The 24,252-nt window shown below is 42.7% G+C and overlaps 1 protein-coding gene across 1 annotated transcript; it reads left to right on the top strand.

Moving 5' to 3' along the window:
• The first annotated feature begins 5,205 nt into the window (after positions 1–5,205).
• On the top strand, positions 5,206–23,559 carry NDRG1 (N-myc downstream regulated 1). The gene is made up of 13 exons (XM_063299696.1): positions 5,206–5,347; positions 7,629–7,749; positions 8,514–8,576; positions 10,417–10,477; positions 11,030–11,116; positions 12,665–12,721; positions 13,349–13,452; positions 13,984–14,040; positions 16,158–16,209; positions 17,908–17,955; positions 19,045–19,080; positions 21,099–21,150; positions 21,766–23,559. The coding sequence occupies exons 1-13, from the start codon at positions 5,284–5,286 to the stop codon at positions 22,023–22,025; spliced, it is 1,062 nt and encodes a 353-aa protein (XP_063155766.1). The 5' UTR covers positions 5,206–5,283; the 3' UTR covers positions 22,026–23,559.
• Positions 23,560–24,252: the final 693 nt, after the last annotated feature.

The raw sequence follows: 24,252 nt of genomic DNA, 5'->3' as shown, positions 1-24,252 counted from the left end.
TAAATGGAGCATTGGAGGACATAATGGAAGTGTCTTCCACTTGACCAACACCACAAGGAGTGAGACACTGTTCAACAGGGTGATTACAAAGTCTCCCTTTGAGATAAGCAGAGGGCATGTCCTGCAGGCAAAGCGTTGCTAAAGTCCTTCACAGCGAAGCACTGGTTATATTAACCAGGTATTGGGAGAGGAGGAAGCCTCCAAGTCTCCCAGAAGATGGCCTCCAGAGGCAGTCCCATTGCCATCAAAGAAAGCTAACAGCCACTGATTCCCTACAGCTTTTTAACGTACTAACTCCTCAACTGGTTTGGACACCCCATCCAGATGGCATGCATGTGATCCTCTTAGGGAAGACACTAATCAATATATAGTGGTGCTGTGACCCAATCCATTTCTCTCCCCAGAGTTGTAGCAATCAGGACAATAGGCCTTGCCCTCTAGAGGTTTGCAGCTCTGATAAATGTAAGCCAGAGTTACACAGTGGAAGTGTAGTGGTGGTCCTCAGCCCATCCACAAAAGGTCTCTGGTTTAGCAAGGCCAGTCAACAATATTATCTCAGATACTATTTGCATGTGTGCTGGCTGGTATTCAGGACAGGGCATTCCTACTTCAGGCATCAAGTTTCTAGCCTTAGAGATATTTATTGTGTCCCTTCCCTGCTAGTATTTCAAAACCTGTTAAAGATGGCCCTTGAAGTCTGCAGGGACCTCCTCCTTTGCAGTCTGTGCTGTTTTTCTTTTGTTTCTGGTCTTTTGGTTTGCCTGCTGCTGAATTCAGTAGACTTCATTATAAACCCTAACCCTTGCAAGGCATCGGGAACCTTCATGTAATTTTGCACTGTTTTAAAAATTAGCTTAAAATATTTTTTTAAATTATAAAACATTAGCTTAATTTTTTAAAAAAACAACTGGAATGTTATAGGCTCAGGCAGGAGCATCAATGCAAGATCTGGGTATTGGGGGAGGAGGTGAAGTGTTCTGATTTTTTTCGGAAGTTTTTCTAAAATTTAAAATTCATTTTTTAGAAAAGTAAGAATTGGGGGACACTTTATAGTGGCACCGCCTCACCAAACCCCAGGCTCTTACAACTTTTTGGCTCAGAGGATTGATATCCAGCTTGCAAGTTCAGCACATGCAAAACTAAGACTTGCTTGGTGCTTCTTGAAGACTCTTTCATGGATGGTTGCCAAACTTGCCCTGGAAGACTGGCTGCTTTTGGAAGCTAAGCAGGATTGGCCTGGTTAGTAGCTGGATGGGAGACTGCCTAGGAGTTCCAGGGTTGTTAGCTAGGCTGGGAAATTAAAACCAACCAACCCACCATTAGAAGGCAGTCAGAAGACCTTTGCTTTATCCTGCTGAGAAAGCAGGTCTTCAACTTGAGGACACCGTTGCCTTCCATAGCATCTAATTCACTTTTAGTTTGGTTCAATTTGAATTAAAATTAAATGCAAAATTTAAGGCATTGACCCTGCCCACAACCTAGAATGTGTCTCCTGGCCCTTTGCTTGAAGTCTTAGCAGGCCCTATGGATACGGTGCACCTCTCTCTGAAAAAGAGCTACATGGCAAGTACCTGCTTTGGATTCCAATGTGAATGTTGAAAAGGAACCTCAAAATGCAGCCCAGCTGCCTGGACAGACACACTGTTCCTTTGGAGCTGACATAGAAACGCCTCCCCTAAGGCAGGGGTGGTGAGGGCAGCTGTTCACTGCTGCACCCCAGAAAGTGGTGGCCTCCCATCTAGGGCTTGCTTCTCCAGCAGCTGTGTGCAGCAGTTGAGCCTGCTCTGCAGACCACCTCCGGCTTTCCGAAAGGTGCCAGATGGCAGGTTTATCTTCAGCCTCCTATCGGATTAGCATACCTGGGATATTTTTATTTCCAGGACGAGTGTTTTAGCACAGGCTTGTCAGTCAAGAGCCTCTTACGATAACCTTGATGTTGATCAGGATGAGGTGCCATCTGTTTTCTCGGCAGAAGCCTACTGAAAGCACCAGGGCAGATCTCACCCAGAGATGACAGTTTCACTAGTGTGGAGACAGCTGACTGATGGAGCTGTGTGCTGAAGGGCTTAGAGCAAGGACTGAAGGGTGCATCAGAGTAGACCATTTTTAAATTTTGATTTTAATCCTTGTCTGCTAGTGGTTACTGTGACATGGATAATCTCACGAAGCAGAAGCTTCTATGCAGCTTGAAGTTGGCTGGTCTCCTAGATACAACCGGTCTGTTTGAGAGAGACAGATTTTTCTATGGGCTGTTGATACTGAAATCTGGAAGGAAAGGTTCCATCTGAATCCCTTCGCCAAGGGAGTGTCCTCTGCAGGGACCATAAAGGAGGACCTTCTCTGTTGTTGTCCCTTCTCTGGGAGTTCAGATCAGCCTTTCCCCTCCTCTGAGTTTCTGGAAGGCAACTAAAACTTTCATGGCATGCCTTCTGGGTCTGAGATGCAATCTTTGAATCCTCCTGCAGGGAAGAGCATTGCATGGAGAGGTTCTTAGAAGTGCCTGGGATCTTTTGATATATATTTCCTATGTATCTTGTTTTAATCTCATTACTGTATTGGGTAGGTACGCTGCTCCTTGTTGGGTTGATGGTAAAGTAGACTTGTTTTTCTCTGCACTTCCTGGACAACCACTCCGAGCCTCAAGCCAACCAGTGAAATGCTAGGCTAATAGTAAGAAATGGAAAATACCTATTATTCCCCAATGAGTTGATGGAACCCCTTCCCTTCATCACACAAACACACCACCAAAATATATCCATATTAGACAATATTGAAAACTTCAACCACAGGTATATTGTTAGTGTAGCAGCGGTGTATTTTTTTTTTAATTTGCTCAGAATTAACCACTTAGATTGAAAGTGCCTTCTGGGGTTCTGACAGACCCATGTAGTGATATGTCCTGTGGCTGGGGCTTTTTACATGCAGCAGCCTCTTAGGGGGAAAAAATCTGAAAAGGCAGAATGGGGAAAGCCCTCTTGGGAAGTACTCTAACACAGTGTTTCTCAACCTTGGCAACTTCAAGATGTGTGGACTTCAACTCCCAGACTTCTCCTGGGCACAGAATTCTGGGAGTTGAAGTCCCCACATCTTAAAGTTGCCAGGTTGAGAAACACTGCTCCAGCATTTATTTGGAGGGGAGACTGCAATTAGAATGGAATTCCCTTGGTTTCAGCATTCCCTGGTTTTACTTTCCTTTTAATGGTTTGAAGGAGAGACCTGCATATCTGACAATATTATTGTCCGTTCCTCCTCCTCCTCATAGATGCTAAGGAAGGAAGGGATTACATTTTGCAAGAAGGTGACCCCTTCCCGTTTCGGAGAAAGTAAATGGGAGCGTGAAGTTGTTTATGGTTGCATTGGTACGAGAGCTGCCTCGCTATTCTGCTCAAGCTACTGTGTGGCTTTAGCGTGCATTAACTGCTGTAATTGTAAGATAGGGGCTTTTCTGGACACTAATCGTCATGCTTTACACACACACACACATGCACACACAAATGTTTGCTACGTGGCGGGACACACATTCCTGCTGTTAAGCCTACCTTAAATCTGATTTAAGGATGACGTTGTGATCATTTCCTTGCTGGCAATTCAGGGCTTAGACAGAGCAGTGGCTTGGCTATAAAAACCAGTTTACCCCCAAACCCCAAGTAAAAGCAGATACATTTTTTTCTTGGTGGACTCCTTGAGATTAACTTCAAACTGCACTATCTAAAAATGGTGCTGAATGTAGAAGATACTGCCTATTTGTTACGTAATGCTGTAAGTATTTTGGGAAGGAAAGGGAAAACAGAAAGCCAGAAACAAAAATTCTTTATTTGTTACTGTGGCTGGGATTTCAAATTTGGGGCTAAATATTGGAGTTATATGAACAATCATTTTATAGGAGATTGCCTTGTTCAGGGTGTTGAATATTGGATGAAAAGGCCTGTTTTCCTGAGCTATGTGATGAAGGCGATTTGTACATGTTCTGATGTTTTTTATTATTATTATTATTATTATTAAATTTATATGCTGCCCAACTCCCAGTGACTCTGGGCAGTTGTTATTCTCAGAACAGAACCATTCTAATGTGGTATAAGATTTCTTTTTGAAGTGGGTCTTCCCACTGGTTAAATGTTGGCTCATCTGATTATACAATAAAATCAAATATAATAACACTTTCCCTCTTGCCATGTATGAAAACGCCTTGCAGGTCAGAGGATGTTTGCAAGCGTTTAAATTCCAGTTTTCCTACTGAATAAAATAGCTTAATGCTGAAATTAGTAGGGCAAGCAGAAGCAGCGAAGGCTGATGCAAACCCCCATAGGAGATGCTTAGAAAGTGCCAGTGAATTAAAGAAGCTGCTTCGTACTAAAACGTACCTGTAATCTCTGAATAACAGAACTCAGCATGGCCAGCAATATACTTTTAAATTTATATTTCTTAATTCCACTCAGACAATCTTAAAAATCTGACTTTGTTTCCAGGCTTATGAAAAAGAAAAGAAACGGAATGCATCTTTCTAATGTTTTTGTGCATTCTCTAATTCTGTAGTATTCAAGCAAATCTAGCGAGTTCAACAGCCAGAGTTCAGGCAGCTAATTATGTGTGAATTCTAAAAGGGAGCAACATAATGGGCAGATATTCCCATAGTTTTGTTTTTTTTTTAACCACCTGCATTTTCTTCAAGGTGGGATATCGACAACATCCATGCGCTGATCAGATTTACTGAACCCACTTTATTTCCACAGCGTTATTCGCCCATATGCCTTCATTCAGATGTCTAATAATTTCAGCCCATTGATGTGACCAGAAATTGATAACTAGGGAAGACATAGTCCGAAACATCTGGCAAAGATCGGGTTGTGTCTCCCTGATGTTTTCTAAATGGTGGGACAGAAATAGGGTCAGGCAACTTTCTCTGATAAAAGTTGGCAGTACTGTGGGGTCCTATGCTTGCAGGGAATGGTTGTAAACTCAAGTCCCAATTTGATTATCTCTTTCATTTTTACCCCACTTTCTGTTCTGATGGGACCTCCAGATAGCCATTTATTAAGGACTTCTGTAGCCCTTGCAAGTACAAAGTAATAATCTGTCGTTAAAGAGTTGAATGCTACACTTGTAGAAGTTGTGAATAGGATCCGGCAGAACTACTTGAAATAGCTTTGACTGGTGCTTCCAGTTGTTGAACGTTAAATACTTGGTTGGATTCAGAAGGCTTTTGGTTGATGTGCAGTTGGCTAATGCTGCTATCTCCCACAGGAACAAGATGTTGAGACAATCCATGGGTCGGTCCATGTCACCATGTGTGGATCTCCCCGGGGAAACAGACCTGTGATTCTGACCTACCACGACATTGGGTTGAATCGTACGTGTGTAATCTTGTGTTGTCTTGGCCATTCTCATAACTAGCATGCAGTGAAGAACTTCTTCTGTCTGGCTTAGTTACTCTGCTTTGCGCCTTGTGATCTAATGCAGCTTTTCCCAATCAGGTATCCTCCCTGTATTCTGGGACTGCAACTCCCAGAATTCCCACCCAGCTTCCAAGCTGTCTGGGAATTCTGGGAGATGCAGTCCTGACATACCTGGAGGGCAACAATTTAGGGGTTCACAAAGCGGGTTCATTTAGGACAGCTGGTGTTAATGCAAGTGTAATACTGGCTGGGTTCACATATGATGCTAAACTATGTCTTGTTTCAGGTGGCTTCTTGAAGAAGCTACAGTGACCAGGTTTATACACTACAAAACTCTACAAGCCATGGTTTGAAAACCACAGTGGCAAGTTTCACTCAGTACGCTCACCACATTATGGCTTAGTATGACACAGTAGTTGAACCCATCCAACAAATAATTTTTATTAATTTATGTGAGCTGCTGGATAATTCAAGATCGGCAGAAATTCCATGGTTGGCCCAGAGCGATTGCGAATTGCTCATGCTAAATGAGCAGGATTTAAACTAACTTTCAGGAATCCCTCATCAAAACTTCACTATGCAAAGTCCACTTTAGCCGTGACTGCATAACAGCTGAGAACCCAAACTTGCTTTCAAATACGAATTTGCGTTTTTGTGCAGCAGAACGGGTCTGTCAGAACGATCCCAGAAAAATGGTTTTGAGCTTTTCCTTCACCCAGCCCTGGGGTCTTCAGCCAGAGATAAGCACTCTGCAAACTGCAGAGCCAACTTCTGTTCAGGGTTCTGTGAATAGGAAGCAAAATTCTCTGTCTTCTGCACTAGCTTCGTCCCCCTTGCCTGTGTTACTTCTTTGCCACATTTACATCCACATCCTGCCTTACCTCCAGGAGCATAAGGCAACATACACAGCACTTCCTCTTCCCATTTTTTCCTACCACAACAGTCATATGAGATAGTGTGGGGCTGAGAGGGAAAGCAGCTGGCCCCAGTAAACTTCCATGTCTGAGGGTGGCCTTGAACCTGGGTCTCCCCATTCCCAGCCCTGTACATTAACCACTACACCCCGCCGGCTCTCAGTCTTCTCCACTCCCTTAAAAATGGCTCGTGACTCAGTGTAGTCTAAAGCTTTTGGTGCTTTGGGACAAAGGGGGAGGAAGAAGAGGCATTACATCACTGAGAGCCAATTGTTAGGCTGTGGTGGAAGGTGCATGGGAGGCAGGCAAGGGAATGGATCTGCAAACAGTGGAAACAGGCCTGTTAGGCTGGAATCAGAAGATTTGGGAGACGGAAAGCTTGACCCAATTGGCACAGTCCAAAGGTTCAGGTGGCAGGCAGTCCTCACTTAACAACCATTCATTTAGTGATGGTTCGGACTTATGATGGTGCTGGAAAAAACTGACTTAGGACTGGTCTTCACACTTATGACCGTCTCAGTGTCTCTGTGGTCATGTGATCATGATTTGGGTGCTTGGAAATCAGTTCGCATTTATGACCATTGCTCCGTCCCATGGTCGTGTGATTGCCGTTTTCGACCTTCCCGGCGGCTTCTGGCAAGCAAAATCAACGGGACCATGTGATTCGCTTAACAGCCACATGGTTCACTTAACAGCCACGGTGATTCATTTATCGACCACCACAAAAAAGGTCATAGAATCAAGTTGACCACTTTGCTTAGCGACCAAAATTCCAGTCCCAATTGTGGTTGTTAAGCAAGGACTACCTGTATTAAGGAAAGCTCCTTTTCAAATTTGTATTGCAAAGTATGCAGAGAAATAAAGCAGCCACCCATGGGGCTAACTCTCCTGAAAAATTGCTTTTCCTAAGTGTCCATCAACTCAGCCTTCTATCTGAGGTTGGTAAAATGAGTACCCAGCTCGCTGGGGAAGGTGACGACTGGGGAAGGCAATGGCAAACCACCCCACTCTATAGTCTGCCAAGAAAACGTTGCAAAAGCAGCATCCCCCCAAAGGGTCAGACATGACCCGGTGCTTGCATAGGGGACCTTTCACCTTTCACACAAGTGCCCATCAAGCCAGACTGACTACTTCTAGAATATAAACACTTGTATTTTCATGATGTGTGGAGATCCGTACACACTGACATGGTGTGCCTGTCCATTTCACTCTGCAATAAGTTGTAAAGGCTCTCTTGTGCTCAGGTATTAGTTGCTCATGAGGATTTCTTTTTCCAGGCCTTGCCTACTTTAATAACCTTTTCCTCTGCTTCCCTCCAAAGACAAGACCTGCTTTAACCCCCTCTTCAATTTTGAGGACATGCAAGAAATCACCCAGCATTTTTCAGTCTGCCACGTGGATGCCCCTGGGCAGCAAGATGGAGCAGCACCTTTTCCACCCGGGTTAGCGGCTCTTACTAACTCTGTGGATTTTAATTTTGTGGTTTTAGTCTCTGTTCCAATAGGATTCATGTGAGAAAGGAAGAAAATTGGCCAGTTTTATTGTTTCTGAAGCCTATTTTTTTTTATTTGCTAGCTCTCAGTCCTCATCAAGGAAAATAAGTATCATTTATTTGCAACTACTGGCAACTAAGCTTGAATCTAGATCCTGTATGGGCCTGTTTAATAATGGCATTGAATTGTTAATGGTTATGGAAATCTGGATGGAATTGGAAGGGACCTTCAAGGCCCTCAAGTCCAACTTCCTGTTTGGGCTGTCTGGCCACCTCTTGAATACATCCAGTAACTAGGAGTCTACCACCTGTTTGGGCAATCACTTCTGCTATCAAACTGGTCTTAACTGTTAGAAAGTTCTGCCTTCATGTAAGTTGAACATATTATTTGAATGCTGCCCTCTGGAATGATGGAAAACTGCCCATGGTGTGACATCCTTTAAAGGATTTGTAGTATGCCATGCCCCCCTCGCCCCAGTTATCTTTCCTCGAGGCTAAACTAACCCCACTCCTTCACTGGGCTTAGTTTCTGGTGCCCAGTTTATTCTCATTGTCCTCCTTTGAACCTGTTCCGCCTTCTCTGAATCCTTACGGTGAGGTGCCCAGCACTGGAGACAAGTCTGAGGTGGGATCTGACCAACCCAGAATGAAGTAGAATTATTACTTCTCATGGTTTGGAAAACGAGTTATGTCCTTCTAACAATTGTTTTATAGATACATGTATCCTTCCATGGATCAACTGTCTGAGATGCTTCCTGGAGTTCTAAAACAATTTGGGTGAGTAGAGTTGTCTACCTAATAGTCACTTCAAGTCCTTCAGTAGAGCTTCAGAGAAATCATTTTGCTATTGCCTCACAGCATCCCAAGAACATCTGCGAAAGCTGTCACACTACTGTCTTGTTTTCTGTGGTGGTGATTAGAGGTGAAGAGGTTTTAGAATCCATTGCATTTTGGGGGACTCCAAGATGGCTTGGATTGCTGAAGGATTCCACATCTCTCTGACTGCACTGATTAATTGGGAAAAAAAAATGCCACATCAGAGTAGATGTGTTGAACTTTCTGCTTTTAGAAGCAGATCCTTGAAATTCTGTCTGCCTCCATCCCAGAACTATGTTTTATCCTGCTATGATTCTACTGGCAGAGAAATACCTAAATTCACTCCCTCTGGATTCTGTGGTAGGTTTCTGAATTAAAAGGTGGTCCGATTATTAAACAATAGGTTTAATATAAATTTTAATATAAGGAAAACTCAACTTTGCTGAACTGTTTGCTGGCATTGCTTGGCATTCTGCTTTCTTTTTACATCTAGCTGAGCTGTTCAGGGTCTGTTCTTGTAGGAGGAAGTCTAAAACTTGCAGACCTAATTTTTAAACTAGTCAATATGACTGAGGCAAATATTTGTGCATGGAAGGTAAGACTGAACTGAAGAACTATTTGCCCTGACAAATCCAGAACGTGAGGCCAACCCTAAATCTTCATGCCATCTTTAAGGGCTTCTGCTGTGACAATTTTTGTCCACTTGTTTGTTGAGGGAATGGAAATGGTTGGGGCGGAGCTACCTTGTCCAAATGTCCCCCACTCTAGTCTCGTCTCGTTTCGTTTAGTGTCAGAAGTGCAGGAAATAGAAAGGGGGCAAGTATTAATTAAAAGTTAAAAAGTTAAAAACATTTTATAAAAATATAAAATTTATATAACTTTAGCCCAACGGGTCACACTGATGGCAGAGGTGTTTCCGATCAATGTCACTTTGTGTGCATGTTGGTCCCAAAGGGCACTGTAAAAGATGGGTAGTTTGTTTGTTTGTTTGCTTGTTTTTCAAATTTCTATCACTGCCCATCTCTCCCGAAAAGGGGACTGTTGTTTGAATATGGCCGCATTTGCAGCAAATATCCTTGCCCTCAGGGAGAAACCCCCATTTTTCCATATAATCTTCAGTTCTGGCCAAACCAGCGCGTAATCTGTTTAAACATCTCCAAACTGTCCACTCCTCCTCCGAACCTCCAGGCAACTCCTCCAGCGGTTCTGTCTGTCTCTAGTCTGAATGGACATGGAACAACTGCTGAGTGCATTCTGAATATGAACTACAGGTAGTCCTCACTTAACGACCACAATAGGGACAGGAAAACTGATTAAGTGGTGCGGTCATTAAGTGAGTCACCACGTGACCGGACCAAATTTTATGAACATTTTTACGAAGGTTGTTAAGCGAATCACCGTCATTAAGTGTATCACTGGTTGTTAAGCAAATCCAGCTTCCCCAATGGACTTTTTTTTACCTGCAAAAAAAGGCCACAAATCGTGATCACGTGACGCAGGGCACCGCAGCTGGTCATAAATGCGAGCCAGCTGCCAAGTATCTGAATTGCGATAACTGACTGTGGGGGTAGTGCGATATTCTGCAACAGTCATAAGTGTGAGTACAGGTCATAAAGCACTTTTTCCGAGGCTGTTGTAACTTCGGACTGTCATCAAAGGGATGGCTGTTAAGCGAGGACTATCTGTAGATGTATCCAGAAGTGTGCTGGAGGCACTTACAAACCAACACTTGACTTCACATTCCTTCTTAAAAAAATAATTGTATTCCTAACTTGCTGTTTTGTTGTTGTTGTTTTTTCAGATTGAAAAGTGTGATTGGAATGGGAACTGGAGCCGGGGCCTATATTTTAACCCGATTTGCTGTGAGTTGGGAAATGGGGGTGGTTTGCTTCCCTTCTAACCACACACGTTACACATCTACTCTAAACCTGAGTACAGTACACTGTTTTCGGCTTTACAGCTTCCGGCCCACTCAATATGGAGTAGCAGAGGCTTAGTACCAAACAAAACAAACACAAATCAAAACCTAGCTTCCTCCTCATGAAGCAACAGCTGCGATTGGGGCAGCCAAAGGGCAGAGTGGAAACCTTTCTCAAGACTTCTCATTTGTTCCAACCTCAACAGAAGAACACAATTTGCATGGCTCAGGCGGCAACCCTGCTCTGACATGCGAGAGTCCAGAAGTCCTTAAGTGGACCCACCACAGGTTTTTTGCCCTGCCATGGCAGCAGAATTTTTTATGGCAAAATTACCTTCAAACGTTCACTTCTGGCAGGCCTTCAGAATGCAGATACCGGGAGGCTGTGCGTCTTTCCCCAAAGGACTGAAGTCCTCCTCAAACAAAGTCCCCACATGTTGCTTTGCACTCCCAACGTATCTGGCTGTTTTTTCTCATATGCCTCTCCAATCTGCAGCTTAACTATCCTGATATGGTGGAAGGACTTGTTCTCATCAACGTCAATCCATGCGCCGAAGGGTGGATGGACTGGGCCGCAACCAAGGTAAATACGTCGTTTGTTTAAACTTACCTTCAAACAGATCAGTGCATGTTCAGAAGTACAGGTATTGCAGAAATAAACCTTTGGATTTATTGGGACTAGCAGCCAAGCATCTGTTTTCTGAGCGTGCTGCAGACATACTCCCAAGACCTTGTTCCCTGATCCTGGAGTCCAATATCCATTTTTCATTATAAAGACTAGAGCAGTGTTTCTCAACCTCCGCAACTTTAAGCTGTGTGGACTTCAACTCCTAGAATTCCCCGCCAGCACTGCTGGCTGGGGAATTCTGGAAGTTGAAGTCCACACAGCTTAAAGTTGCCAAGTTGAGAAACACTGAACTAGAGGCTCATTTTGTTTACTCACAGATTTGCTTTTGTGGGCATGTTTCCCCAACTATTACTTCGTATTTGTTTCAATCTGTGTGTGCAAAAAAAAAGAAAAATAAAAGAATGCTTCCAGAGCTTAGGAATTCTGGGACTTGTATATTACCTATTAATAAGGTACAAAACTTCTCTTTTTTTGTAAAATGTCCTAGAATATTCAGGGATTTGTGGCTCTTAGATCTTGGCCAGCAACTCACCATTGAGAATGTAGTTTATATTGTGACTTGCGTGAAAATATATTTTGTTTTGACCTTGGAACAAAACTCAGCATAGTTTTGGTGTTCTCGGTCCTATTGGGACAAAATGTTCGGTATTTTGAGTATTCTGGCTGTGGGGGAAACGCCCCAGGCTGCAAGCTAAGTGGAGTGGGACTCCATGGTGAATGCTACCTGCTATCCTAACTGCAAAAAAGATTGGCTGATAATACTAATCATGAAATTAAGATGCACTAACATTGTAACAACACACAGAGTATGTACCAAAGGCCCATATAGAGAGAAATCCAACACACCGATATTGCTTAAATCATCTAAATCTCTACTGCTCTGCAACATTAGCAATACTTGTGTTTGAAGCAAATTAGTGGAGGTGCATACTGTTGCGTTATTTGTGTGCAAAATGAAATGTGCCACGCTTCCTCCATGAACTCTAACTTCCTATACCAAAGTATAGAAAGAACTTACAAAGTAGGGTGGGAGGGAGGCAGCTGTGAACAGCCATCACCTCCTTCCACTTGGCCATGATCTTGGCCGTGTGCTGCTCACCAAAAAAAAAAATGGTTACAACTGTTATGGGGTGCCTTCAGAGCACAGACAGAGCTGCCTGCTGTAAGGTTAACCCCTTAGTTGGTGATGTGGTTGATTCTGTACAGTGCAATTCTGATCCACTATTGTTAAACTGGTATTGGTTTGCTTGAACTGTGGCCTTTTAACAAGAGATGGTTGTTTTTCATGTTTCTTGACCCTTTGAAGTCATAGAACGAGGGATGCGTACAATATAAGGGTCCAACGTATCCTTTCAGGACTATATATTTAATGAGTGAAGAAAATGTATCGCTGGAATGGTATAATTGAATATCAGTATGTTACATGACCGTGGTAATGGTACTTGATCCCTGGGGTGTTTGAATTATCCTAATGCACTTCTTTTTTTAAAAAAAAATGTCTAGATTTCTGGATGGGCTAATGCATTACCAGATATGGTCATTTCACATCTTTTTGGCAAGGTAAGCCTGCTTCTTAAACATTCATATTAAAACATAAAGCTCGACCTTTACCTTACTCATATCTGGTTACTAATAATTGATGGCATGGCATGCTAACCATACAGTAGAGGAACTATTTTACATTTTACTATTATTTTTTTATACTGCTCGGTTAGGCCCAATCTCTCTCTCGTCAATGCATGAAAATATTGGAAAAAAAGATAGATTTTGGCTTGCTTCTCATTTAGAAATTAAAAGTGCTGTGTTAATTGTCAAAGAAGTAGATCTTCAGAGCCGGTGGGCTTGTGAAAATGAAGTGCGGGAAGACCTTACGTACTTATGTATGCTGCTATAAGCTCTCTGAGAAAAGATGGGATTGTTACATGAAAGGATTGTGCTTTCATGTTTTGGACATCTGTATATTCACAAATGGGCAGTGCTAAGTATGTAATGTTACAAGTTCACTCCCTAACCCTGTATGCCTACATGAACTTGTAATATTACATAGTTAGCACTGCCCATTCTTGAACAAATTGACAAGCTCTCTTATTCAGCTTGCAGAACATCCTACTAAGTCAGTATTGCTGTTTCCAGATGTTCTCCCTCTCCGTCTTACTGATGTTTGATGAAAATATTTTTTAAATCTAGGATGAGATTCATAGCAGCCATGACTTGATCCATACTTACCGCCAGCACATCCTCAATGATATGAATCAAAACAATCTCCACCTGTTTGTCAACTCTTACAACAGGTAACATGCTACTGAACTTTTCAAAATACTTAGGAGAATATTTGCTGCTGCTGTTCCAGGGGGATCAGTAACTGGATTTCAGATTGTTTTGGAGATCCTGCTACATAGCTCTTATGAGAAGCTTAGTTCTAATCTTGGGATTCTCATTGACATTTAAAGTTTACTTTATCAACCTGTTGATGAAAACCCCTTGAAAGGAGAATTCCAGGGAGAGGGACGGAGAGGGCATGGGAATATTAAAACCTAAAATAATACATCTGGTGACATTTGTTTCCTTCTGTTGAGTGAACTTTTCAAATCTGGACATTGTGTTTTCACATTTTGCAACAACGCTGAATACTCAACATTTAATTGAAACCTAGGACACCAGATTGGCAGGCCTCCAATCATCTACACATTGTGTTGGGGGATGCAAATTAGCCACAAGTCTCATACTGACAACTACTTCCAACGTTTTTGGCTTTAAAATTGGCTTTAAAAGTTGCATATGTAATAACTGCTTTGGTTAATTGTCTCCTGCTTGTTTTGCAGCCGAAGAGATCTAGACATCGAGCGTCCGGTTCCAGGTGTAAACGTTGTTACTCTACAGTAAGTTTTTGTCATGATCCACCTTTTAATGTTGGGTTGGGAAAGGGATGCACAGAGTTTTCTTGGGCTTCTTTCTGGGAATGGTGAAAATCCTGGTGATGTCAACACAATGCAGAACACACACAGGGGATGCTGGCCCATTAAAAGGTGGCTTAGTAGCCCTAACTAACATTGTCTTCATCAGAAGCTGGCAGATGATGTTCCCAAAAGTCAGCCTTAGCTGACAAGGCCAATGCTAAGAGAGTGTACTAAGCAGAGTCTGCAGTGCACAAAGAGTGCCTCTTTACTCCACCTACGTGGACAATCTGCAGCCTGCATTGTAGCCCTGCTGAAGCTTTGATGGAGACTACGAAACTGCCTTCTCGGTGTCTACTGAAATTTGTATCAGGCATATCTAAGAAATGAATAGTGGTCCACCTTATCACAGGATTTGGTAAGCAAGTGGTACAATATCCTCCCCACAATACACATGCAGGCTCTTATTCTTAGTTGTACAGAGGTAAGTTGATCTTTCCTAAATAGGCCCCTCTAGAAGGGGCCTATGCTTTTGAACTGTGGTGTTGGAGGAAAATCCTGAGAGTGCCTTGGACTGCAAGAAGATCCAACCAGTCCATCCTCCAGGAAATAAAGCCAGACTGCTCACTTGAGGGAATGATACTCAAGGGAAAACTGAAGTACTTTGGCCACATAAGGAGAAGACAGGACACCCTGGAGAGGATGCTGATGCTAGGGAGAGTGGAGGGCAGAAGGAAGAGGGGCCGACCAAGGGCAAGGTGGATGGGTGATATTCTAGAGGTGACGGACTCGTCCCTGGGGGAGCTGGGGGTGTTGACGACCGACAGGAAGCTCTGGCGTGGGCTGGTCCATGAAGTCATGAAGAGTAGGAAGCGACTAAACCAATAAAGAACAACAAGAAGGGGCCTACAACTTCCAGGACACTGTGCCAGCAAATGTGTGGGTCATACCACCTGAGCATATCTGAGCAGTTCCCTGAACATTGGAGAGCTCCAGGTTGGGGCAGGGTAATTAGCTAAATTTTGTAAAAACTTAAGTACAACCTAACTATCATGCTCTAGTGCAAACTGTCACTAAGTAGAATCAAAGTTTATTTAGGGGAATATGGGCGATGCCTGATTTTTTATCTCCCCCAAATACATAAAGGCAGCCCCCAACATTGTGATTATGTTAGCTTTAATGCTTGCACTTTTACCCAAAATGACGTAAGAATAAGGATGTTTAAATGCAGGTATCACTGGAGTAGCTCTTACTGCCTTTCTTCCTGGTTTCTGCTACAACAGGCTGAATCTTTTTATTCTCACTGTAGCAAAACTGAATGTATAGTTGGAAATCTAATTTAAGAGTTTCAGGGACCACGTGGTTGAGCTTCCTGCTCTCTTTTTTTCCTGATGACTCTGTATTTTATTTAAAAATCAGTTTCTTCTTCAATCGCTAATTCTTGGCTCCTACCCCTTTTTTGGGGGGGTGAGGGGGAGGTGCCTTCCAGTCAGTGTTGACTCCTGGCAACTACCTGGACTAGCCCCTGCAGTTTTCTTGGCAAGGTTCTTCAAAAGCGGTTTGCCATTGCCTGCTTCCTAGGGCTGAGAGAGGTTGACTGTCCCAAGGTCACCCAGCTGGCTTCGTGCCTAAGGCAGGACTAGAACTCCTGTTCTCCCGGTTTCTAGCCTGGTACCTTAATCCCTAGACTAGGCTGGCTCTGCTCCTACCAATAGGAGGCAAACCACATGACATTCTCAACTACACTGTCCTCCAGGGGTAGTGGCTGCAGAACCACGCAGGCTGGGAATTCCGGATTATGGTGGCCCAGTACCTTTGGAGGGCAATCAGTTAGACCGGCCGACCTCAGCAGTATTGCAGTGCTGCCAATCCAGAGCGATCCAAATGTGCCTCTGCAGAGATGCTATAGCTTTGCAGGACAGTCCAGACGGCTCAAGAGGCTGAGCAGGGTGTTCGTTTTGTCAACAAGCCTGCAGCTTGAGTTTTGATTTGCTCAACCAACAGCCGTGGCCTTTCTCTGATGCAGCTGGAACCACTTCCTTAAGGAAGTGCAAAGCCACCGAGCATTCAGAAATGACTCTACTTCGATTGTTCGCTTTCAGATGCCCTGCACTGTTGGTGGTTGGAGACAGTTCTCCCGCGGTTGATGCTGTGGTAAGTACAAGGAAACCCTTAGTTTTCTGTTGAGCATGCAGCCTCGCTCAGCATTGCTCTGCAAGGATCACATCCTGTTTGTTTTGCGTTCTGCCCCCCAATATTTGAAATAATGTCCCTAGCAGTCTTTGGAGATGGAAAAAAGCTAAATTTGGCAGTTTATCTAGGGCTGATAGCCCAAGTGTAATATTGTCCCAGTTCCCAGGGCTTGGCCCTGGGCCAAGATAGATCAGTTCTGTGAGTTTATTGCCATTATACCTTTCTAACTTTCTGAGATAGGCTAGACTAGCCATCACAAGCTGGCACCTTGGAAATAATTCCAACAATTGTATTCCCAACTCATTTGGGGTGAGATCAGGTTAGACTGAAGAATGATGATTGAGTTGAACCTACTCATTAAGTTCCGTGGCTAAGTGAGGGATTAAGCAGGTCAGCCTATTCATAGACCGGCGTTCTAACCACCAAGTCATATGATTCACTAGGTATGTGCTGTGAGAAGGAACTTCTTACAACAATGTTGGGGGAAGTTGTGATGCAGCAGCCAAGGTGTGGGAAGTGATATGCAAGAAATAGATCTCATGGATAAGCTATGCAAGAAGTATTTATCTCACTTCAAATGGAGGGTTTTTTTTTTAAACCAAAAGTGATAGATCTACTGTAGATCATTACCAAATTCATTAATACTTAATCATGGGCCTAATCTTTCTTCTTGCATCATATTTCCAGTGAAAAATTCTTACTAAGAAAAAGTAGTTCTTATAAGCAACTTGGAGAGTTTCTCTCCTAATCTAAATAGTAGCATAGATTTGGAAGGGGGTCGTTAGGTTATTGGATCCAGCCAATCCAGTTCAAGCAGGAATCAAAATGAAAGCATCCTGACAGTGGGAGACAAGGAGAGGAATTAAATTCCCTCTATAGCTGACAATCCTGAAACATGGGTTAGACAGATAACTTGTGGTCCTAAGGCCACATGGAATTCACTGCATAATTTCAGAAGTTTTGTTTCTACCAGCAAAGGGGAAAAATTGGGACAGCAAAGGAGGATGAATGGGTGCTCCTGCTAACTTTGAAATTTTGTACCTCCAAGATAGATTTGTAGAAAAACAGAGTTCCTGTTCCTGCCTGTTAAGGAGCTGGGTGTGAGAAAAAATAATGCAATATCAAGTGATGCTTTTAACATCCAGAGTTTCACTAGTGCAGCCTTCTTCAACCTTTTGACCTGGGAGGAACCCTTGAAATATTTTTCAGGCCTCAGGGAACCCCTGCACATTCAGGCTCAAATATAGGCCAGAAGTTACAGGATTATTATATTTGTTTCATGGGTAGACCTGTAGATGTGCATTAACAGTGTTCTTAAACTGAAAATAAAGAATGAAACTTACCTCTTTAATGTCAAGTTGCCCAAATTTGAAATAATTTTTTAAATAAATTGTGATCTCTCAGGGAACCCCTAGTGATCTCTCAAGGAACCCTAGGGTTCCACAGAACCCTGGTTGAGAAACCCTGCAGTAGCGGCTTCCTGAAATCCTCTAATGAAAGAGGATTTCCTTCACTGGTTGAAGATAAGCGTGGATACACTGGGACTTATCCCTGAAGGAAGTAGACACTGAGCCCTCTAAAAATTGAACGCAAGAGGTGTCACTGAAAAGGTGATGGGAAAGCTCATCTTTTCTTTCTTTCTGTTCCTTTTCTTAACAGGTGGACTGCAATGCTAAACTTGACCCAACAAAGACCACCCTCCTAAAGGTAACCACTGTGCCCCAAAGTAGGGCTCCTGGGATTTGTGTAAAGAGTTCAGACTTTTGTGAAAAGGACTAGAGTGTTTGTATCCAGGTATTAGTATGTACTGCAGTACAACTGGGCAGGAGATAATGCTAGCAAATAGTGGTGAAATCAAAGAGAGGTAGGAGGCTGAGGGCCAGGAGTATGGAAGCTACTCTTCCTTCTCCTTGACCGGCCAAATCATTGACCTGCATTTTTGTACAAGCATTAGGGCTCTTAAGTGTTGTTATGGGTCAGAAGATAATGCTACTACTATGTTTAGAAACTCTTTCCGTAATGGAGTTTAATCCTGCTAGGAGGGCGTTTGCGGGGTCACATGGTAGAAGTGCACCATTTCATTGCCTGTAAGATTCATCTGTGTCAAGCTTAATACAACAAATTCTTAAGAAGGTTCCTCAGTTTGACAGGTTTCTTTGGGTAGCCTTCCCGATTTGGTGTCCACCAGTATAGATGTATTTGCTTGAAATTCCCTGACTGGGAATTCTGGGAGTTGAAGGCCAACATATCTGAAGGACTGATATGGAGGATCAACTTCTGGACGTTATGAGCCAGTGGCTGCAATGGACAAATTAGTATGCATGGGTTAAGACCTCCTAGCTTTTATTACTAGTTATTCCCATTTAGAAGATAATTCTCTCCTCTACCCTTGAGGTCAGAGATCAATGCTTTTTATTTGTTTTGTTTGGAGCATAACCTGCCTGTAACTAACTAACCAGCAGGCACTGGGAATCTCCAGCTAAAATGGAATGTTACTTTGGTTAAAAAACCTTCCTTAGAATTCTTCTGAAACAGACTTCTGAGTGAGCGTTATTGCCAGAAGGATAGAAATGCGTCCCCTTCATCTTTGAGTAGAATCATATTGTTTCCATGATGTATGCAGAAGTCTATTTTTTTGCTTCTCCCAGTCCAGTGATAAAATCTATTCTTCCTGTGTGTATGGTTGCCAAGTCTGGCTTTGAGCTGAGTCAGGGCAAGAGAGCTGGTATTGGTGAGAGAGTAAGATTTTTTTTAAAATTAACATATTACTCACTTTATTTAACTTTTCTTTTGCAGATGGCTGACTGTGGTGGTCTTCCTCAGGTTTCCCAGGTGAGATTTGATTTTCAGTATCTTGACCCTTGTTAATTCATTCTGTTGTTGAAGGAGGCTAGTATTCAGAGACATGTATGAATGGATCAGACCTTGGAATTCTAGCCATACACTAGAGCTGTGTTTGCCTGGGCAGTGATATGGAAAGAATCCTTTGGATTTCACAAGATGTAGGGAGTAAAGAGGATGACCTTGACAAAGAAAGGGAGATCTGTTACCAAAACGATGAGGAGGGAAACGTTACTTAAGCCCAAACAGTGAAGGAGGAATGAGAAAACATCTCAGGCAGGGACCTCCCTAATTCAGATTAATATAAGAGGAGGAGAAGGTAATTCATAATCAGATTTGCAAGGTTGATGGTGTCACCACCAAGATGGAGATTGGACCAAGAAATCAGTTCCACCTTAAGACTAAAACTGTTTTTTTTTTTTTATTAAGATTGACTATAGTAACAGAATCTTTATGCTCTTCCTCCTCTCAATCTGAATTAAGGAGGTGTCTGCCTGAGATTTTTTCTCTTTCTCTCCTTCATTATTTGGGCTCCCTCCTTGTTGCTTTGTTAATGGATCTCCCCTCTCTCCATCAAGGCCACCCTCTTTACTCTCTGCTCGTGAAGACAGCACCTATTGCCTTCAGGCTTCTGCACCAGACTGAAAAGAAGATCTGGCTGCTTTAAGGAAATTCAGTGCTATATTTCTTCAGGCTGCCCTGGAAGTTTGAAAAAGGGGTGTTTCAACAAATGGCGAAAGCTTATTAGGAGCCATTTCCACAATGGTGGATTTCCTAGAAGCCCTTTTGTAGCATACCAATCCTTGCGACTCCTTTTTAGGTGTGGTCCAGTTTTTGCTAAAAAGGCAGAGCAAGTGTGAAAACTCCTCATGTTGAACAACGTACTTGATGACCAGCCTCGTTTATAGGCTTTTAATCTTTCTGTGAGAACATTAGCTCATGATGTACTAGAAATAACAAATCCAGAACAATTCTAGATCATCACAAATTACATTCCCTGTACTGTTTTGTTATCAGTTTCTCTTTAATAAAGTTAAGGAGTTCTCTTAGGAACATTGGAAGGACTCTTATGCTGAATTGGACCATTGGTCCATCTAGCTCAATGTAGCTGACACAGTCAACAGCTCTCCAAAGTCTCATGCAGGGGTATTTCCAGCTCAGTTTGGAGATAAAGGGATAGAAGTTGGGAATTTTCTGCATGGAAAGCTCACCATCTGAGCTTTAGCCCCAATTTCAGAGAGGAGAAGGCTCTAGGCTACTGTTTTCTCAAACGCTCTGAGAACCAGCTTTCTTGATAGATTCCAACAGTGCAGTCCCATGGGATCAGCCATCAAATGCTGTTAATGTTTTAGGCTCCTCCTCCTCTATGCCCGAACCCTTCTTCAAGAGGATCAATGAGAAAAAAATCACCAAACTCTTTGCATTTATTGGCAGGATACAGTGTAAAGATGGTTTCCATAGCAGAGTTCTATGGAAATTCTGGGTAGGGGAAGCTCACAGAGCAGAGATAAGCATCTTATGACCCTCCAAATATTGCTGAACTTCCACTCCCAGCATCCCTCACTATGCACCATGCTGGCTGGGTCTTCTGGGAGTTGCCACCTCTTGGATGTTGCTAAATTAAATCTTCTCTGGCCTTTCCTAGAGGCTTGTCGGGGAGGGATGGGCAACAGATGGTAAAGAGTACTGAAGAGAATTTCACAAGAATTGGTCTATTGCAGACCAGGTCCATTTATTTATATTTACCATCTGCGATGGAAAGCGGAACTCCATAGGTAGAGTTACCAGACTCAGAAATGTGTAACAGCACTAAGGTGGCTTCATCGTAGGCTTTCGTGTTGGGCTGCAGAGATATATAAGCTGGCAGTTCTTCCACATCTCTAGTTCAATGGGCCTCATATCTTTTGTTTTGGCCAGCTGGATTTTGGCCACTCTTTTTCCAATCTTTCTTGGAAATATTTAGTAACAGGTAATGATTAAAATTTACATGCTATGCTTTCCTTTTACAGCCTGCCAAGCTTGCTGAAGCTTTCAAGTACTTCGTTCAGGGAATGGGATACAGTAAGTAGATGTTGCTTGGAAAAAAATTGGCTAAGTTGCTATAGCAGATGGGTGTCTGACTGGCTGAAGTTGTGCAAGATGCATTCAGTTGCTTTTGTTGTAGAAGCCCCAATATATGTGACCGATGGTCTGCTTTGGTCAATGTTGCCTCTGGAGGTTTTGTGGTCCTTTTTCCCCCATCATCTTCCTAGGTTATTTCCTTGATTGCAAAGCACTTCTAATCTGTAGATTTTTGTCTTGGGGTTTCTATTGTGGTGGTTGGCTAGAAAAACTATATCAGAGGGCACACAACTAAACCCATTCTCTGGAGACTTCTCTGGTGTGGTCTCCAGAGCCTCCCCAAATATAATTGTTAATGCAATAAAAGAGAACCATTATGAACGACAAGGGAAATGATTCGGTTAACTATATATGACCAGTTAATATACATTTAAATTAAATTAAAAGAATGCATTTCTTATCCTGGTCTTACTCACTCTTTGGTATGTGGCCTGGTTTGATTCTTGGCTCAAAAGTGTTGCGTGCACACAGACACGCACCGCCCATTTCACATTTTTAAATAACTGTTCTTGCCAATTAGCATACATCTCTTAATGCAGATTTTTCCTTTGGCAGTGCCTTCCGCAAGCATGACCAGACTAATGAGATCCCGCACAGCTTCTGGTTCCAGTGTCGCATCTCTTGAAGGGAACAGGAGCAGATCCCACACTGGGGAAGGTGCCCGAAGTCGGTCTCACACAGGCGAGGGGTCCAGAAGCAGAGCCCAAACCGGGGATGCTCCCCGGAATCGTCCTCCCACAGACATCGAGCTAACTTCTAATTCTGCCAAGAACACTGGACAGTCGAGCCCCAAGTCAATGGAAGTGTCCTGTTAAACAGGCCCAAGTCCAAATGAAGATCAAGCAGCCTCATGCTGTGTATTGCAATATTTAACCTAAGGTGTTCCCCATAACACATGACTCTCTGCCCCCCACCCCAATTCCAGTGGGACCAATAAAAACAAACATCTCAGATGCTCTCTTTCCCTAATCCAGATGGCTGCTCTTCTTTCCAACTGGTTCTAGATGGCTTTAACACTCATTCAGTTATTAATCTTTTTTTTTTTTAAGATCCAAGATTGCAACCTCTACTGTCAAGCGGTGGGGGATGTCTTTCTCAGAAACCAATTGACCGAAGCCCATGTGTCGCCTCTTGCTCTCCTTTCACCCAGTTTTCAAAATGAAACAGTATTTTTCCAATCTGATTTCGAGGCTTCACTTTGGAAGGGAAGATGGGGAAGAAAGGAATAATAATAATAAAAACACAATGAGAGGTTTTTTAAAAGCACTTCAGCAGTCAACTCTTGACTGTACTTAATTCATCAAAGGGAGTTGGGTGACTGGCCTCACGGATAGAATCCAAGCTCTTTATTTGCTACACAAGGACATCATTAAAAACAGGGAATTTGACACAACTTGGAAGCAGAGCCCATCTGAGTCTCTTTCATGCAAATCTGAGAACTTAGTTGGCTCTTTGCATGCTCTTTAATCAGATCAAAGCAAGGGTTCAGAATTCTCAGAAACACCACCTTCAGTTTTAAATTTTGCATCGCAAAGGGTGTTTTCAAGCAGTAGCTATTAGCAGAGCGGTTCTTTTTACGATAATTGAAGCAGTTTGGAGTTGCAAAGTTTTCCTGATGGATGTCTCCCCCCCACACACACACATTTGCTTACTGGGCATTTGGGGCAGAAGTAACAAGCATCACATTCTTGAATTTAATCTAGCAGTAAGTTAAGACAGTGGAAATGGTGTATAGTGATTACAGAGAACTATCTGATCAACCTCTATCTTGGTCAAGCTCTTAAGGATTTGGAATTAGGACTGGTGCTGGAGATATGGGCTCCAAAATGTCGGAGGAAGATGCAATGGAGATTTAGTTTGATGATTGTAAAAGTAGATTACATTGATTCTTACAATTTAAAAGCTGCTTTGCTGATGTCTGCGGCGCTGTACTATGGGAAGCTATGGGCAAGACAGCTCAACAGGTTTCTGGCGTAGATGGGAATTCTAGTTTTTATAGAGAAATAATTATATCTATTTTTCCACTGGCTTGATCTGTTTGCTACATCACAAAACTTAATATAGCTAATGAATTTTGGATATAGAGCATTTACAGCATTTAGCATCTCCGGAGCTGAATATCTGGGGTAGTTCACGAGAACTGATTTCTACTATAGGTTAATTGCCTGGGTTTTTTTTTTTTTTTGGTTTTGTTTTTTTTGTTTCAAATGACAACTTCAAAGTTCCTTGGAAAGTTTATAATAAGAAATAGCTGATTGTAATAGAGAGGCTCAACTTGCCTATTTGGGGGAAAGTTTATTAATGAATTATTTGTATTTATTTCAAACAAAATAAATTTGTAACTTTGCAGTGTTTTGTTTTGTTATTTCTGTGTCCAGAATAGAGTGGGGGGTGAGGGGGGGATAATACTTTTTATTAATAATAACTGAACCAGCAGAACTTACAATGTTTATAGAAGTCTATCTTTCCCAGCCTGAACCCCTTAGGTGTGTCAGGATCACAACTAACCTAGTTTCCAACCAGTATCCTAGCAGATGAGGAGGGAAGTCTAATCAGAGGTTGAAAGAACGCTTGTTATGAAAGAGTAGGACTTCAGGAGCTATAAATTAGAGTGTAAAGAATGTGGGACACATGGGACTTGAGCAGGAGTTGGTTAACTTGCTGGTTCGAAGCATGTGAGATTGGTGGGATGCAGAAGTTGGACACAATATGGTCCCACTGTCCATTGACTTGTCTTTGCCCAGAAGGGATCGGTTGTTCACGTCAAAGTCTTCTAGCCGAGAAACAGGTCCTTGAGTTGCTATGGTGCCAGAATCCCAGGGATTTTGTTACCAGATACACTTAGGGCATGGCTCTGACTTTAAACCACTTTCTAATCCATATTTGCCAAGGGATCTTGAAACAACAGCTAAAACTTGTTTTTTGTTCGTTTGTTTATTTCAAGGCTCTTTTGAAGGCTCCCTGTTAGCTTCCAGTTGGAGACAGCATGCCTCCCAATATTTGTTCACACAACTTGTTAACTTGGTTACTGAATTGTCCCAT

This window comes from Candoia aspera, chromosome 3, assembly GCF_035149785.1.
Source record: "Candoia aspera isolate rCanAsp1 chromosome 3, rCanAsp1.hap2, whole genome shotgun sequence".
Classification (NCBI taxonomy): Eukaryota; Metazoa; Chordata; class Lepidosauria; order Squamata; family Boidae; genus Candoia; species Candoia aspera.
Note: the sequence above shows the minus strand (reverse complement) of the source record. Positions and strands in the feature narration are given on the sequence as shown.

Coding starts and splice junctions, on each gene's coding strand:
- NDRG1 (XM_063299696.1), top strand. CDS start 5,284: ATGTGTGGATCTCCCCGGGGAAACAGACCTGTGATTCTGACCTACCAC. Junction 16,210..17,907: donor CTCCCGCGGTTGATGCTGTG/GTAAGTACAAGG, acceptor TTTTCTTAACAG/GTGGACTGCAATGCTAAACT. Junction 21,151..21,765: donor CGTTCAGGGAATGGGATACA/GTAAGTAGATGT, acceptor TTCCTTTGGCAG/TGCCTTCCGCAAGCATGACC.